The sequence below is a fragment of the Hyperoodon ampullatus genome (genome assembly GCF_949752795.1).
Source record: "Hyperoodon ampullatus genome assembly, chromosome: 14".
NCBI lineage: Eukaryota > Metazoa > Chordata > Mammalia > Artiodactyla > Ziphiidae > Hyperoodon > Hyperoodon ampullatus.
The window spans coordinates 8,898,905-8,918,168 of record NC_136927.1 but is presented as its reverse complement, the minus strand read 5'-3'; the positions used below and the strand labels follow the sequence as shown (position 1 = coordinate 8,918,168).

The 19,264-nt window shown below is 39.7% G+C and overlaps 1 protein-coding gene across 1 annotated transcript in view; it reads right to left on the bottom strand.

The window, feature by feature from the left end:
* TASP1 (taspase 1) overlaps positions 1-19,264 on the bottom strand; it is a 297,011-nt gene that overhangs the window by 222,203 nt on the left and 55,544 nt on the right. The window contains exons 2-4 of the mRNA XM_079719460.1: positions 9,062-9,280; positions 5,872-5,939; positions 4,095-4,163 (exon numbers count right to left, since the gene is read on the bottom strand). Of these exons, the coding sequence (XP_079575586.1) occupies positions 4,095-4,163; positions 5,872-5,939; positions 9,062-9,206 (282 nt within the window). The 5' untranslated portion in view covers positions 9,207-9,280. The remainder of the gene's footprint in view (positions 1-4,094; positions 4,164-5,871; positions 5,940-9,061; positions 9,281-19,264) is intronic.

Below are 19,264 nucleotides of genomic sequence, written 5' to 3'. Positions count from 1 at the left end.
ATGAAAACAACTGTCTGCCAAGGCACAGCCCTAGATATGAAGATCAAATTGTTTCACAAATTTATCTTCTCTGCTGTGAGGAAAATCAGGGTTGATAGAAGTCCCTTTCCCGTCAGTTATAAAAAGAATCTCAAAAAAACTATTAATAGTTAAATGAAACAATGGAACCAAATCACTTTAACAATAAATTATTAAAATATGATCTATAAAACTGACCTTTCCATTTCCTTCGCCACATTTTGAAGGTAAACAAAATGCACTTTGGCATCATCTCATTTTCAACTCCACACTGCAGAACACCTCTCATACAAATGGCCACCTTCCCTCCCAAAACCCCAAAGGAAGAAGCTAGTCAGTTTACTAGTCAGGAACTTACGCGCATGCCCCCGACCCCTTGTTTGAATGAAGAGGACACTCCCTCTGGTGCCCAGAAGTTGTAGTCTTATGATAACACCACTTGTTTGTCCTGGTGGATGAGAAAAATGAAACTACACAAGGGAATGGGATTCCAAGAAAAGCTCAAAAATGATTTGTCTAAGTAGCCTGGTTAAGTTACAGAGGCCACTGAAACACATTTTTCTCTATTATAAATTTTCTTTTCTTTCACCTTGTCTCTTCCTCCTCCGTGGCAACAAGTTGAGGTCAGTGTACCCTTCACTATTTGGGTAAATGCAAATTTTCATATTTTCCAAAATACAAGGCCAGATACCCCTTCTAGCCAATAAGGACCATTAAACCATTTCAGTCATTTCAATCTACAGTTAGTAAAGTCCTCAGGAAACTCAAACCAATTTTAGATATCTGCCTAAGTAATAATGTAACAAACAAGTTTAAAAAGTATATTTTTTAAGTCAAAAGTATATCCCAAAGTCAAAAGACAAAAGTATAACGATCGCCCATATCTATTTGATAATTAGGACAAAACTTAGCTCTACTAAATAGATTGATCAAAACTAAAGATAAGTGGTTACTCTCAAATTAAACATAACACAGTATAAATCAGATTCTGTGGGAATTTTCAGTTGGCTGAAAGGACTTAATATTGTTACTTATATTTCTCTAGGTCCAGAAAATACAAGAATCCAATTTTTATATATCTTTCCATTGACTCAAACTATTACAATACCTCTTTGATTAAACTCTTTATTTGAAGACTTCACCCTATTCAAAGGTGATGAATCACAGTTACGCAAGGTGACTGATACTGCAGGGGGCAGTATATGCATGACTTCCAACATAATTCTTAAGATTCAGGCAAATTCCTCCAGTTAGTGTAGCCTTAACCTTTAAACTACTGACATATATTTCAATCAAAGATCCCAGATAAAAATGAATTTTTCAAGATAGTTCATTGAAGTTCTTCCCCAAACTTAATAATTAAAGGGAGGAAAGTACACTAAACTCACTCAGGCCATATAACATAGTCCAATCAAAATAATAGAACACATTTGTTTTCTTAAAAACCTTCATATCCACACTCTTAAAAACCACAGGTCATCATTCAAAACTATAAAGCTCATTTACTCACATGTAACTCATTCCAAAATGTATTTTAAATCATTATTAAGTATACATAAGTAAACTCTAAAAGTAGGATTGATTCATCATGGGAAAAATGTAATGAAATATTGGGCATGATATAAGTAGGACCTGAGAAAATTAAAGTTATTCAAAGATGAAAAGAAAAAGGAAAACTTAATTTTACTCAGTGTTGTATTCATAGTTGCCATTATGGTACAATATATACCCAGCTATTCATTAATCTTCTCTCCCCAGACCCACATGGGCTCCATGCACCTGTAACCTCAGGACATCGTCTTCTACACAAAGAAGAGTAATTTGCAATTAATAACTGAATTAAGTTAGATGAAGCTTTCCTTGTGTGTGTTTTGAGTAAAGGTAAGATTTGGTGGTAAGCACATCAATCTTCTTCCTTGTGTCACTTTTGCCCTTTTACCCACAACATATAATTAACTTTCCTTTGACAATGTAAAGAGTTAACATAAATATTCACCTCATATATATAATTTCCAAAGCACCTCACAATAGTAATAGATACTAACAGTTACGAGGTGTTTACTATGTGCCTCATACTGTTCTAAGCGATTATCGTATGTTAACTCAATCTTCACGACTCTGTAAAGTAGAAATTATCATCCCCGTATTATAAATGGGTAAACTGAGTCAAGGAGAGTCTGTGAGGTGCCCAGGGACTCATGGCTGCTGATTGGTAGAGCTGGTATAAGATGTATCAGTCTCAGCAGGAAGGAGACCACATATCGCCAAGTCACACACCTCAGGGGCCAAACTACAGTGGAACTGGTGCCCACCATATATATTCACCTTTCTTGACTACATACCCTAGGACCAAGCTCAAAGTGTTAACAAGATAGAGTAAAATCTACAGAGCACAATTAAAAGCGTAACTCTGCAATTAACCAGGGGAATATACAGAAAACATGTCTAGGACTTTTGGTAAACTCCTGGGCAATCTTTGCAGGTAAAAGCAAGGCCTGGCCTGTCAGGGTAGGTGCCCTGATATGAGAGCCTAATCCAGTCAATTGGGGACAGTCTACTCCAACACCTCCTCCCTCAAACTCATCCCTGTTTTATCTTCATGTCTTATTTGATTCCCCTAGTAATCTTCTCAAGCAAATAACTATTTGTTCACTGTTCTCTAAACCAGGGGTCCCCAACCCCAGGGCCATGGACTGCTACTAGTCCATGGCCTGTTAGGAACTGGGCCGCACAGCAGGAGGTGAGCAGTGGGTGAGCAAGTGAAGCTTCATCTGTATTTACAGCCGCTCCCCATTGCTCGCATTACTGCCTGAGCTCCGCCTCCCATCAGATCAGCAGCGGCATTAGATTCTCATAGGAGCGTGAACCCTACTGTGAACTGCGCATGCGAGGGATCTAGGTTGCGTGCTCCTCATGAGAATCTGATGCCTGATGATCTGAGGTGGAGCTGAAGCAGTGATGCTAGCACTGGGAAGCAGCTGCAAATACAGATTATCATTAGCAGAGAGGTTTGTCTGCACAGAGGCCATAATAAATCAATGGCTTGCAGACTCATACCAAAACCCTATCAGTGAGTGGCAAGTGACAATTAAGCTGCATCTTGCGGAGTAGACTGGACATAAGCCACACTTCGGGTATCACTGTCTCCCATCACCCCCATATGGGACCATCTAGTTGCAGGAAAACAAGCTCAGGGCTCCCACTGATTCTGCATTATGGTGAGTTATATAATTATTTCATTATATATTACAATGCAATAATAACAGAAATAAAGTGCACAATAAATGTAATGCGCTTGAATCATCCCAAAACCATCCCCTCTCCTCCCTCCCTGCGTCTGTGGAAAAACTGTCTTCCACGAAACTGGTCCCTGGTGCCAAAAAGGTTGGGGACCACTGCTCTAAACTGACTTACACTAATCTACCTTCTCTAAGTTTGAGCAACAGAAGTCAGTCTTCTGAAGCCCTCAGTATCCCCTGGACAAACTCATCCTCGGGGTTCCAGATTAAGAAAATTAAGAGACCCTCACTCTGGAGGAGCAAGGATTACAGCGAACTTGAGAACCTCCTCAATGAATTCCTCAATGTCCACAATTAACTGGAGACCAACCTATCACACTGGACAAGACACACCTCACAGAGCACAGCTTCAGGATATATATCCAACTGCTAAGTTTGTGAGGAAACTTCCCCTTCCACTTTGGACACTTCTAGACAGTTGGAATTTTTTGTTTTCTAAACAACAGAACATATATTACTTTCAGGAGGTGTTAACTTCAGGAATTTTTCTTCTGAAAATATTCAGGAAGTTCAAGCATCCAGTCACCAGTAACTTGTATTCATGAATCTCACAAAACCAGGGAAAAATGAATTTAACCAACTTTTTTATATTACTCAGAGAAGTCTCCAATGAGAACAACCTAACAAAATCACTGGCTTCTTCATACCTTGTTAATATTGTTGAGAAACGCTGGTCATATAATTGATGGTTGACTAAACAACATTTTCACGTCATTTAAGAATAATGAACATAAACTCACAAATATTTTACATGAAACAAATAGAGAAAAGAAATACCTCAAGTTCCACCAGGGCTGCAGTCACTGCATCTGTTGCAAGGGCACCAGCCTGTAGCTTTTCAATTGCCTATGAAACCAAGGGGCAAGATTATTCATTTTAAAACCACAACTTCTTAAACATACCCAGAAACTTTCCAAAGGCTTGAAGAAGTGTAGGAGACATTTACAGTTAATAAAAATTGATCACTAGAGTTCCATTCCATACCTCAAGACATAAACGACTTAGATTTAAAATAAGCAATTATTCAGGATAATTTATAATACAGCTCACTTATTATTATTCAAATTAAGACAATGAATAAATTTAGCCACTAAATACAAAGTGCAAGGAATTTAGTAAGTGAAAGGGCTTCATTCATCACAGGGCAATTCACAGAGCCATAGAAATTATACGAATTCCATTTTGAAATTTGAATTCATATTTTATACAGACTAATCTAACAATTTCTCATCCCACCATTACTACTCTCTCTACCCCTAACTATAAAAAGTAGTTACTCTCAGTCACAGAGGCATTTCAGAATCCTTAGATGGAACATACATTTGACAAAAGCATTTTTGATTCTATAAGATATTCTACATGGAGATAAACATATCATATTCTTTTGTAATATAATCTATAGCGAGCAAAGGTCACTAAAATCACCTTGCTTCTTAGGTATAAATTAAGACAGGAAAGAAAGAGAAGGAAGACTGATTTTTAAATGAATAATTGAAGCTCCGATTTAGTCAACAAAGATCAAAAACTAAGCACTGTATTCCTCATGAAACTTTTAAGAAGTTCATTTGTTGTATAAATTAAGGAGGCTGGTTACACACCCTAAATGTATTATATACAGAACTATATTCCTATAAAACCATTTCTTCTCAGATAACAAAAAGGATTTCACACTTTGAAAAATAAGATAAAGTAATATAAAATAGCTTAAAGAATATTTACCTTTATAAATTTTTTTTAAAAATGAAATCCTTGTAACCAAATATTCTTATTCATTTATGAGATTTCATTCATAAGAAAAATCTTGGATCGCTAATAAAGTATAATCTTCTTTAAATGGTATGTAAATATAAATGAAAAGAGCTGAGAGACCCCAATTTACTTGATATGCAATGTCCAATTAACATTCTATTTGCATAAAAAGTAATGGAAGGTTTGCCTACAAGAGTATACAGTCAGGATCAAAATAAAAACAAACAATATTTCTTCTGAGTCCATTCCTGCCTCCACATTAAGTATTCAACAATTTAGCAAAACCTCAAAAAACAAAGATGAAAAAAAAAGCACAACTGAGTACAAGGGCAAAGTTAAACTCAGGAATGACAATGAATTTGCTATGATAAAAATTACGTGATGGAAAAACAGAAGGAAAAAGTACAGGATAATCTCCCTAAGAAGAACACCCATTTTAATTTTTTATTATTTTTTTTCTTCCCTTCATAGAAAGACACATTGGCTGCCTTTGAGCTGTTTTCCCTACCCCTTCTATAGAGCTCAGTACCGTTTCAAAGATTAAAAGATATATGATTATGTGCCCACAATTCCAAAAATACAGACTCTGATCTGGGAAAGGAAGGAAAAGATCTAAACATGATTTGGAGAATAAAAAACACAAAACAAAACAAAAAAAGACCCCACAAATATGAGCAAAATTACTTTGTGGCCCAAACCAAAGACTGCCTGATAAATCAAACCTTAAAATTTTGAATTTCAAGGTAAAGCTGCTTTTGGTCAAAACTAAACTGTTCCACTCAAACAGAATACATTCTCTTCATACCTTTTGACAAGCTCGTTTGCATACGTGTTTATATTCCTTGGCTTTGGATTCAGAATGATAACCTGCACCTGTAGTGAAAAAAAAAACAGTCAATTGTTAACTGTCATTAAGATATCAGAGATATCTTATATTATATAAATAGCTCATATAAACTGATGCTCTCCTAGTGACAATAAAACTATTGTCCTAAGTGCATGGAGTCTTAAAAATCTAACAGCTTCTTTCTGCACCATAAGCCTTTTTCATACCATGCCTTATCGCCTCTTTCAAAAGTTATTTTCCTACTAGAGGCACCAGAAATAGCTTATGTCCCCAGAGCAGCTTCGCCAAGGTCACCTCTCCTTTTGAAAACTTCTCCAAAGTTAGGAGTTTTTTAGCTGGAGCTGATAACCCAGGCAGTGTCAAGGACAGAGTCCCTCTAAGTTCCTCTCTGTTGACCTTTGGAAAGTCCCTGCCAGAATTCTTAAGAGTGACTTCAGAAAACTAGGTAGTTTCTGAATAATACTTGAAGTTGAGGGGTGTTATATCTCACCTGTCAACAACCACCACCAATACCACCATTCCTACCCAAACTTTTCCATCCGCTCACCCCTGGAATGTAGCTCAGGGTGTCTCTGAAATCTCAGTGATAGTATATTCACAACTGCCTATTAGAAATCCTGGTGGTCCCTGTCTCTTAATCGAACACCCAGCAACTTCCTCAAGAGAATGGTTCTGAAATTTGTTTCCCTAAAAGGAGTAATACTTGCTTAGTTAGGGATTTAAGAATAACCTAAACAAGAAAGAAACCAAGACAAGAGCCCTTAATCAAAGTTCTTTAATTTTTTCTGAACCTCCCCCTCAGCCCCCCATCCCAGCCCCCTGCTGGGCCCCAAAGTAGGGAAGGTTAAAGAACTACATCTCTGTATAGCTGATTCACTTTGTTATAAAGCAGAAACTAACACACCATTGTAAAGCAATTATACTCCAGTAAAGAGTTAAAAAAAAAAAAAAAAGAACTACATCTCTAAGCCTCAGGGCTTCTCCTGTGAGACTGCAGACTATGACACGAACTTAACCCACCTTTCATCGGGGCAGAGAAAAAACTAGCCCAAGAAGCTATGGTTAAGGAACCCAAGAGAACAGAAAAGATGCCCAAACAACACGAATCCATAATACACGCAAATGCTAGTCCCATTTCTCAAGCAAACTCTGAAACTTCATAGAACCTGCGCCAATATTTAACAGAACTCTCTTCATGGTTCTCTAATAAATGATCCCAGGTCTGTTTTCTTAGCAGGCCCCAAACTTTCAGCAGTGTTTCCCAAAACATGGGATACTATAGCCAAATAGATAACTAATAGCATTAGTTATCTATGCTAATAGCATTAACATATCAATCCTTTACTTAGAATAGGGAAACCATCTCAGCATGACTCCAGGAGATCTTTAATACCTGATTAACATTTGCTAATTCCTCTACTTAACAAAGGAAAGGTAAGCTTAGGATCTAAGCAGCTGACAAGCAACAGAACCTAACTAAAATTTAATCACACTGGGGTTTTTCTGCACTGTGTTTAAATTATTTTCTCTTCATGTACGTGATACCGACATTCCACTTAATTAAAGATAAGTTTCATCTTTAAAATGTTAAGGTTAAAAAGTGTTTATCTTTTTTAATATTAGGTAAAACATAGGTAGTATACAGATCTGGGGAAAAGCAAGAATCTACTACTCAAATGACTAAAACATGGGCAAGTTTCCTTTAGTGCTAAAAAAAAAAAACACTTTTAAAATCTCTACACTGGAATTGAAATTTTGTCCCTTAAATGTACAAGATATATAATGCTGCATGATCAATCACTCTATCTGAACTTCTAATAATTTAGAAGGGGAAGGTCACCCTTCATCCATACAATTTCCAGTCGTAACCCAGATTTCCTCCTATTACTGCTGGCCCCCAGCACCAACTTTGTCTAAGAGCCACTGCCATCAGGTGTGTGTCTGAGACAGTGGGGAGGCCACAATGACTGTCATAGAAGGCAAACCTTTCCAACTAATCAAAAGCTCCATGTTGCTGCTTTTACACATCTCAGGCCTTTCTTGGACATTTTTCAAAAACTCATTCTGAATGAAATAACTCACTGGGTGCTATGAAAGATGCACCACCACCATGGTGTAGTAGAAAGAACACTGGACTAGGAATCTGAGTTATTTCTACAAATTTACCTCACTTCTTTGAAAAATCATTTGAAAGAAAAGGAAATTGAACCTGGCTTTTGTTTTGTTTTTAGATTCTTCTGGATTCGATTCTATAAGGCTTCCCGAGTTGTCTGTGCAGTTTAGATATAGCCAAAAGTTAATGACCAGAAAGAACACCAGTTTGACAAGAAGAAACAATTCCACCCCTCACCCCATATCAAAGCTAATCTTGCTGCCATCCTGCTTGACTGTCTGAGGAAAGTTAAAAGGAGACCCAGCCATTCCTTCTTCCTTCACAGAGGTCATGAACTTTGGACGCTAAATGCAGGCAAATAAAAATGACTAAAGAAAAAGGGGGGAAAAAAAAAGACCTACGTAGGGCTGCAGTGCTTAGAAACCCTAGAGGCTTCGATGATGGGGACTCAGGGGTTGAACTCACTGTGTCTGTCTTCAAGGTACTCTGAAGTAGACATTACAGGCTGATGAAGTGCCAAGAGCACTAGACTGGGACTTAAGGGCTCACTTCAGGATGTCTCAGCCTCGCTCTTGTACGAACTAGCCATGGGGCTGAAGCCACTTAATCTCTCTGGTTTTAAGGTTCCTCTTTTATAATATTAAAAAGGCAAACTAGCTCTAAGACTGTGTAAATTATACTCTAAGATGGACAAAGTCAAAAATGGAGTCAATAAAATTTTTTCAGCAGCATTATTTTTAAAAACACAAACCAGAGTTTAAACAATTACTGTGTCTGGTTTTAACGATACCTAAATAGGGGGTAAAAGTAAATAACAGAGTAGGCGAGTGAAGGAGACAAAGGAAGAGTCGTCATTATAAGATCTTCTAAGTGGGGAGCTAGGGGGAGGCCCTCACTCTATCGAAGTCAACCTCTTTGGTTCCAGCTCCCCTGGCAGTTTGCCTCCTTCAGATATGAAATTCAATTCCTGGTGTACTTCAAGGCAAGGGAAAAAAACATTATTTTCATCTTCCAACTCACCCACTTAGAGCTTACCTGCATGCACCAACACAAAGCCCCCTCGCTTCTCTTTATGGGGCTGCTTTGTTTCCAACTCTTTAGCTGTTATTTTAACAGCCGAAACCTGAGATGATCTGGAAGGTAGTCCTTCTCCAGAACTCATCCCCTTCTCCATGGTCATTCTCCAAGATCACCATCTTCTACTGGGAAAAGAGCATACTTCCATCCAAAAGTAACTGCAGGAGAGGAATTACTCTAAAGGAAAACAGGCAAAGAGGGTTTGCATTTCTTTCCACTAACACACACGTTAACATACAAATTTGTGCACAGATAACTTTCAAAAAAAAATTAAAAACCTAATTTTAAAGTTATTTCACTGGGTAATACAAAGAATATACAAAGGTTAGAATTTAAATCTTTCTGTCCACTGACAGCACTTGCTTGAAGTCACATAAACAAAAGAACTGTTGTAAAAAGACTTCATATTGAGTCCAAAGATATTTTATCTTTCATTTTATCTACATTGAAGAAAACCACAACATAACTTAAATACCACTTTCTTCTCCCTCCAAACCAAATGCTAATAACCTCTGGGACATTCTAGAACCACAGGCAGTGCTGGCAACATCACTGAGCCTTGATATAAAGCCTAGATTGCTGCTTATTTTTTTCTCCAGGTTTATTGAGATATAATTGACATACACCACTGTATAAGTTTAAGGTGTACAACATGATGAGTTGATACATGTATATACTGCAAAATGATTGCCACAACAAGGTTAGTTAACACATCCATTACCTAACATAATTACAATTTTTTGCGTGTGGTGAGAACATTTAAGAGCTATAGATTGCTGCTTGCTTAAAGAAATGAAGCAACATACAGAATTACACCTGCCTGTGAAGAACCTCTTAAGAAAAACAGTGTAATACTTCACAGCTCAATCAAAAGACAAATGATGGGACTTCCCTGGTGGCACACTGGTTAAGAATCTGCCTGCCAATGAAGGGGACACGGGTTCAATCCCTGGTCTGGGAAGATCCCATATGCCGCGGAGCAAGTAAGCCTGTGCACCACAACTACTGAGCCTGCGCTCTAGAGCCCGCGAGCCACAACTGCTGAAGCCCATGTGCCACAACTACTGAAGCCTTTGAGCCTAGAGCCCGTGCTCTGCAATGAGAGAAGCCACCGCAATGAGAGAAGCCACCACAATGGAAGCCTTTGTATATCAACCAGGAGTAGCCCCCGCTCACTGCAACTAGAGAAAGCCCACGCACAGCAACAAAGATCCAACATAGCCAAAAATAAATAAATTCATTAAATAAATTCATTTAAAAAATGACAAATGCTAACAAAATTATATGACTAAACCAAGAAATTAAAATGACACTTGCGCATATACTTGTTAATTTTCATGAAAGCGTTATTTCTGAGGTTCTCAAAAGATAAATGATAAAATACAAAACTTAATAAAACAAATTACAAGCAACTTAAACCACAAAGTTTCCAATTTTTCTCACAAATTCACAAGCTTCTAGCAATCTTGGCTTAATAACAATAACGATGGCAGAACACACTTCAGACTGGGGAAACGTGGATCATTTAAAACTCAACAGAGGGCTTCCCTGGTGGTGCAGTGGTTGAGAGTCCGCCTGCCGATGCAGGAGACACGGGTTCGTGCCCTGGTCCGGGAAGATCCCACACGCCGTGGAGCGGCTGGGCCCATGAGCCATGGCCACTGAGCCCGCGCATCCGGAGCCTGTGCTCCACAGCGGGAGAGGCCACAGCGGTAAGAGGCCCACGTACCGCAAAAAAAAAAAAAAAAAAAAAAAACTCGACAGAGATTTGAAGAAAATCCCAGAGTCATGTGGTAGAAACTACTTAAACACCTAGATTCACACTGTTAGGTAAAAATATATACCTTATTCTAAATTGAGAAGTGGGGAAGGAGAAGCACAAGTCTTTTCTAATAGAAAACATAAATAGTAACATAAACAGTGACTTAGCCAACTAGTCCAAAAGAACTCAAAGTGTTACTCAAAGTGTGGTCCGCAGACCACTGCTTGTTACCAGTCTGCAAGAGACTATTATTTTATTCACATACTAATTGCCTTATTTCTTTTTATTGGAGTAAAATTGCTTCACAATGCTGTGTTAGTTTCTGCTGTACAGTTAAGTGAATCAGCTATATGTATACCTATATCCCCTCCCTCTTGGACCTCCCTCCCACCCCACCCCCCATCCCACCCCCCATCCCACGAATCTAGGTCGTCACAGAGCACTGAGCTGAGCTCCCTGTGCTATACAGCAGGTTCCCACGAGCTGTCTATTTTACACGTGGTCGTGTGTTCATGTCAAACCCAGTCTCTCAATTCATCCCACCCTCCCCTTCCCCACCTATGTCCACATGTCTCTTCTCTACATCTACGTGCACATTTTCTTTTATTTATTTATTTATTTTTTTGTGGTACGCGGGCCTCTCACTGCTGTGGCCTCTCCCGTTGCGGAGCACAGGCTCCAGACACGCAGGCTCAGCGGCCATGGCTCACTGGCCCAGCCGCTCCGCGGCATGTGGGATCTTCCCGGACCGGGGCACGAACCCGTGTCCCTTGCATCGGCAGGCGGACTCTCAACCACTGCGCCACCAGGGAAGCCCCTACGTGCACATTTTCAATAAACAATGTGTACAGTTTTTGTAATTCTTTTCTATTTCCTCATGTTTTGTTTATAACTATATTTTTGAAACAATTTTATCTGCTACATCTAATAAAAATATAAGCTTTTACTTTTACCTTTCATTCACAGTTCCATATCTCTGTTTTGTTTTGAGGTTTCGTGGTTTTTTATTTTGTTTTTTTCATTTTACAAAAGAAATGGTCAACAAAGGATTGAAAACAATTTTTAAGTTGGTCCTTCACACCAGAAATGGTCTGTGAAGCACTGCAATATGGTATTTTAACTTCCTTTAATTCCTGGTTAAAAAGAGTTCATTTAATTTTTATTATATGTCATTTCATTTAAAGGACAAATAATTTTAAATCACATATATATGCTGTTGTATTAAAATGTTTACATATATTCATAAATTTTGATTACAAAAGAGTGCTGAGGTTAATTAAATAACAGTGGATTACAATGCCTGTTTTTGTTTTTGTTTTAGGTGGTAGCTCTCACCCTGAGGATGGATTTTCTTCCAACAACTTCACAAGGATCTGCATCAATTACCTTTATTTGACTTTGGTTATTTCTCTGAGATAGGTTACTATTTATCCCTGTGTCGGTTGACGAAGTCAATTTAAATGATTAGCAGTTCATCTGCCAGTCTATACCTGCCATGAGGTCTGGCCTAGCCATGAAATGAGCTTGGGCCTACTTGTCCCACAAACATAGTTGTGTGAAAACTCAGGCTTTGGAAAATTCAAAGCTTCAGTTCAAATGAAACCATATCCAAGCAGTATGAGCTATAAAACTTACTCTGACTCACTGTCATCAGATGCATTTTTTTTCATGAATAACAAGTTAGAACATCTACATTTTATAATGAATAAGGTTTGATGTAATAGGCACCCAATATATGTGAGAGATTTAAAAACACTGCTTCTCAAGCTTGTCTGAAAAAAATAAAATGTGGAAGATGAATCAATATGCAATTTCTTGAGCAATCTACCATCCCTCAGAGACTATCTGAAATTTTTTATTTAGCAAACCATGTCATCTCAATAAACTCCTCCAAAAATGCTGGCCCCAAAGTTCTGCTGGACTGGGAAAGGAACTCAAGTAGACAGGCTATCCAATGTACAACTCTGGCCTCCAGCTCCCAATGGTTACTGGAATATTTTTAATTCAATTAGAAATGAAGCAATTTCTACTCCAACATCAGTTTTTGTTTAACTCAGAACCCATTAAAAGTCTGACCTTCCTAACAGAATTCCAACAAATGTCTCAAAAAAGAAAAGACAAAAGAGGGGGTGGGGGAAGTGGGCAAATCCCAGTTTACAGAAAAATTATGTAACAGTCTAACAGATCAAAAGATGCTAAACCAGGCTTCCCTGGTGGCACAGTGGTTGAGAATCCGCCTGCCAATGCAGGGGACACGGGTTTGAGCCCTGGTCCAGGAAGATCCCACATGCCGCGGAGCAACTAAGCCCATGCGCCACAGCTACTGAGCCTGCACTCTAGAGCCCGCGAGCCACAACTACTGAGCCTGTGTGCCACAACTACTGAAGCCCACGTGCCTAGAGCCCGTGCTCCGCAACAAGAGAAGCCACCGCAATGAGAAGTCCGCGCACCGCAACGAAAAGTAGCCCCCGCTCGCCACAAGTAGAGAAAGCCCGCGCGCAGCAACGAACACCCAACGCAGCCAAAAATAAAATAAATAAGTTTATATTAAAAAAAAGATGCTAAACCTCACTCAGAAGAAAAATGCAAAATAAAACTACACTCACATATCATTGGACTAGCAAACAAAAAAAAAGTAAGATAACACCATGTTTTGAGGATATAGGGAACCAAGAGTTCTCATACATTGCTAGTAGCAGCAACTCAACATGGACAATTGGGCAAAATAAACCAAAATTATAAATACACACTGAAAGACTCTGTAATGGGAAAGATATGGACCAACAATATGTCTTGATGGAAGTGCTTAAAAATAAATGCAGCTCTTGGAAAAAATGAGAACGTTCTTGATATACAAATATGAAATGACCAGTCTTGAAGACATTTTAGCAAGTAAAAAAGACATGGTACAGAAGTATATGCAGTACCATATACTGAGGGAGGGGAGAAAAAAATACAGTTAAATATATATATGCAAAGCACAATTTGGAAGAATATATCAAAAACTAGCATAATAGTGGTTACCAGAAGATTTGGGTGACTGGTGGACAGAGGAGGGGTGGAAATTTCACTGTTCACCATTGTGTACCTTTTGATTTTGAACAATTTGAATGCATTGCTTACAAAAAAAAAAAAAGCTTTTTTATACATTTATTTAATTATGAGAACACAGGTAACTAGCCAAGTCCAAGTCCCAAAATAGGGCAAGCCTATGGGATCCCACTTCAAACCTTCACTAAGAGGAGAAATGCCATATTCTGAAGGTTCTCAACACTCATCCAACCTACAGAAGGAACAGACAAAAACATGGCCAATCAACAATACTGGCCAGGGCTTCCCTGGTGGTGCAGAGGTTAAGAATCTGCCTGCCAATGCAAGGGACACGGGTTCGAGCCCTGGCCTGGGAAAATCCCACATGCCACGGAGCAACTAAGCCCGTGTGCCACAACTACTGAGCCTGTGCTCTAGAGCCCGCAAGCCACAACTACTGAGCCCACATGCCACAATTACTGAAGCCTGTGCGCCTAGAGCCCGTGCTCCACAACAAGAGCAGCCACGACAATGAGAAGCCCGCGCACCACAATGAAGAGTAGGCCCCGCTCACCACAACTAGAGAAAGCCCACGTGCAGCAACAAAGACCCAACACAGCCATAAATTAATTAATTAATTAATTAAAAAAAAAAATACTGGCCCAAGAGGTCCTTTTTGGTTTTGTTTTTCTGGATCTTGAACTTCTAGGGCCACACAAACCCCAGATAATCCTAATTAAAAAATAAATAAAATTAGTATTTGATCCCTACAGTTAAGACTAAGGAGTAAAAAAATAAATCATGACCAAAGATTGACATCAAATATATACCATCCTTTTCTAACTCACCTTGTAGTCATCTTGGACTGCGCCCAGTTTCCAAATCCTATAGATTTCTTCTCAAGCATTTAACTTCCTTCTCCCTACTGCCTTGACCCTTGTTCAGCTCACATACCTCTTAGCATAAGCATTACAAAAAGCATATTAACTTTTCTCCCCAAATCCAGGCTGTCGTAAAACAACCATCTACAAAAGGCTGCCAAAATAAATCTCATAAAGGACAATGCTAATCAAGACAAACAGCATGCCAAAAGACATGAGCAGGCAATACATAAAAAAGGAAATATCAACTGGATATCCAATATTAAAGAAAGAATATTCAAAGAAATACAAGAAAAAAGAAGAAAGAAATCTAATTAGCACTGTATTGCCATCATAAACTGATGTACCCATTTTGAAAAGGAATGTGTCAGAAAGTACCAAGAGGCTTAAAATATATAATTTTGTATATACCCGCTCCCCAGAGATACTCTATATATGAACTAGTCTATATAGATGCAAATAATAGTACCATGGATTCCTCTAAAGAGTACTGGGAGCCTGGAGAAGAGGCGGGGCAAGGATGAAAGGGAAACTTGATTTTCTCCTAATAACATCTCATATTTGAATTTTTTTTTTAAGTGGGTACTATTTACTAAAAAGAGAAGATTTAAGTTCTCTGTCTCTGGGACCAAGATGAATGTAAATTAACTTGATTATCAAGGGCAGAAGAGAAACTCAGAATAAAACACTTTTTTTGCTTCAGGGACTTTTATGGCACTGATTTAAGGTCTAAATCTTGACCCTATTTCTCTCAAAGATTGTTTCATTTTCCTACTGCATGTGATGACACTATTTTTTTTTTTCCTTTAAGCCATTTAGAACACTACCACATGTCCTGTTTGCCTCTGGTGTTGAAGTTTTTCACTGTAGATTTACTTAGTCTTTTAGAAGCAGTTGAAGGAGGAAGGAAGTCATGGAATCCATTCATCTTACAGAGAAAGGCTTTTAGAGAAATCCAGCCCTTAAGCTATAGCAACTGATGAATAAAGAAGCATTTTGTTGCTCTTAACATCATGAGACTGAAGGTTTAATGCCTCATTAAATGAGCTCCAAAACATACTTATTTCATCTTTGACCCAGTAATTCCACTTCTGAGAACATTTTCTACCAAAATAATTTTAAATACAGAAAAGGTTTTATGCCTTTTATGCTGTGTTTAACATAGGATAATTTAGAAAAACAAAAATCTGGGAGCGACTTAAATACCCAACACAGAGAAATAGTTAAGAAAACGATAATCTATGTGTTTACGATCAACTGGTTTTTGAAAAGGGTGCCAAGGCCATTCAATGGAAAAAGGACAGTCTTTTCAACAAATGGTGCTGGGAAAACTGGACAGCCACATGCAAAAGAATAAAGTTGGACTCCTACTGCACACCATATACAAAAATTAACTCTACATAAATCAAGCCCTAAATGTAAGAGCTAAAACTATATAAAACTCTTAGGGAAAAGAAAACATAGGAGTAAATCATAATCTTGGACTTGGCAGTGGTTTTACATATGACACCAAAAGCACAAACAACCAAAAAAACAAACAAACAAAAAAAAACCAGATAAATTGGACTTCACCAAAATTTTAAACTTTTGTACTTCAAAGGACACCCTTCAAGAAAGTGAAAAGACACCCCACAAGATGGGAAAAAATGGAAGAAATATTGCAATCTGATAAGGGACTTGTGTCCAGACTATATAAAGAACTCATACAACTTTAAAATTTCTTTAAAAAAATTTTAATGCAATTTAAAAATGGGCAAAGGAGGGCTTCCCTGGTGGCGCAGTGGTTGAGAGTCCGCCTGCCGATGCAGGGGACACGGGTTCGTGCCCCGGTCCAGGAAGATCCCACATGCCGCGGAGCGGCTGGGCCCGTGAGCCATGGCCGCTGAGCCTGCGCGTCCGGAGCCTGTGCTCCGCAACGGGAGAGGCCACAGCAGCGAGAGGCCCGCGTACCACCAAAATAAATAAATAAATAAATAAATAAATAAAAATAAAAATGGGCAAAGGAATTGAACGGACATTCCTCCAAAGATATACAAAGGGGGACTTCCCTGGTGGCCCAGTGGTTAAGAATCCGCCTGCCAATGCAGGGGACACAGGTTCGAGCCCTGGTCTGGGAAGATCCCACATATGCTGCGGAGCAACTAACCCCATGCACCACAACTACTGAGCCTGTGCTCTGGAGCCCGTGCTCCGCAACAAGAGAAGCCACCAAAATGAGAAGCCCGTGCACTGCAATGAAGAGTAGCCCCCACTCGCCGCAACTAGAGAAAGCCCACGTGCAGCAACAAAAACCCAACACAGCCAAAAATAAATAAGATTAAAAACGAATTTTAAAAAAAAAAAAAAAAAAAAAAAAAAGATATACAAAGGGCCGATAAGCACAGAGAAAAGATACTCAACATTATCAGACATCAGGGAAATGCAAATCAAAACCACAAGATACCATTCCACAACCAATGGAATGGCTATAATCAAAAAGACAGACAGTAAGTGTTAGCAAGGATATGGAGGAATCAGAACCCTCATATCTTGCTTGTGCAGGCCACTTTGGAAAACACCTGGCAGTACCTCAAAAAGTTAAACAGTTACCACATGACCCAGCAATTCCACTCCTAGGTATACATCTAAGAAAACTGAAAACATACGTCCACACAAAAACTTGTACATGGATGTTTATAGCAGAATTATTCATAATAGTCAAAAAGTGGAAACAATCCAAATGTCTATCAACTGATGATGGATAAACAAAACGTGGCATAGTTATATAATGGAATCTTATTCAGCCATAAAAAGGAGTGACGTACTGATTCATAATACCACATGGATGTACCTTGAAAACATTATGCTAAGTGAAAGAAAGCAGACAACAAAAAGCCACATATTATATGATTCCACTTACATGAAGTATCCAGAATAGGAAAATCCATAGACACAAAGTAGATTAGTGGTTGCCAGGGGCTGGGGGAACAAGGGGAGGGGAGATCAATGGCGAGTAACTATAACGGTACAGAGTTTCTTTTGGAGGTGATGAAAAACTTGTGGAATTAGATAGTGATGATGGGTGCACAACGTTGTGAATATACTAAAAACCACTGAAATTTAAATTTAAAACGGTGGAATTTTATGAATTATATCTCAAAAAAATCCATGTAATAGACACAATGTATAAAACATGCTTTTTAGTTAAAATCACATTTTATACACATACACTATGATCCTAAGTAGGTTAAGAATATGCTATTTTTGGGCTTCCCTGGTGGCGCAGTGGTTGCGAGTCCGCCTGCCGATGCAGGGGAAACGGGTTCGTGCCCCGGCCCGGGAAGATCCCACATGCCGCAGAGCGGCTGGGCCCGTGAGCCATGGCTGCTGAGCCTGCGCGTCCGGAGCCTGTGCTCCGCAACGGGAGAGACCGCAACAGTGAGAGGCCCGCGAACCGCAAAAAAAAAAAAAAAAAAAAAAAGAATATGCTATTTTTTTTAATGTAGGGAATTCCCTGGCAGTCCGGTGGTTAGGACTCCCAGTGCTCTCACTGCCAAGGGCCCAGGTTCAATCCCTAGTCGGGGAACTAAGATCCCACAAGGCACACAGCGCAGCCAAAAGAAAAAAAAAGTAGAAAGAAAGAGATCAAAATGTTGGGCTGGGGCTGGTGGAACCACAGATGATCTCTTTTTAAATATTTCTACATTTTCCAGATATTCTTTAGTAAGTATGCACTGCTTTGTATAAGTGGCGGCAAAGCTTTATTTAAACAAAAAAGCAAATTACTAAACTCCCAAGTGTCTGAAAATTCTTTAGCTTAGTATACAATGATCTCAGTCACGTGGTCCCCAAAATACCTTTCATTCCCCTCCCCTACAGAGGCGAATCAAGTTGAACTCCCTCCTTCCGGAAACACGATGCCCTCTATTTTCAGGGCACCTCCAGTTCCTGTTTTCCACCCTCCTCTCCAGTTGCTCCTTTTCCATCTTCTTGGTCCTTTCCTCTTCCTTCTCCACCTGAGCAGTAAATGCTAACGTTCTGCGGGACTCTAACCAGGCCTCTATTACACTACAGGGCTGCTTTCCCCCATCTGCCACGCAGGACCAGGGCGCACACCCTCGGGTCTCTACGAGCCTCGAACTCGGAGAAACCGCAGCCCGAGACTGCAAAGTGGGTGAAGGACTGCAAGGACTCCCTCCCCACACACAGACAGTCCCTTCCCCGGAGAGGGAATGAAGCCACCAAGCTGCAGCCGCTGGGAGGGGGCCGACGCGGGCCCCACGCGCGACCGAGACTCGGGGACGAGGGACGTCCCGAGTCCCTTCCTCCACCACCGCCCCCAGCAAGGGGCATCCTGCGCGCCGCCCGCACCCGGCCCCGGAAAGGACGTCCCAGCGAGAGCGCGGCGCCCGGACAGAGGCAGCGCACGTCGGCGGCAAGGGTGCGGACAGCGTGAGAAAGAGAGACACTCACCCGCGTCAGCCCCGAGCCCTCACAGCACCGGAAGTA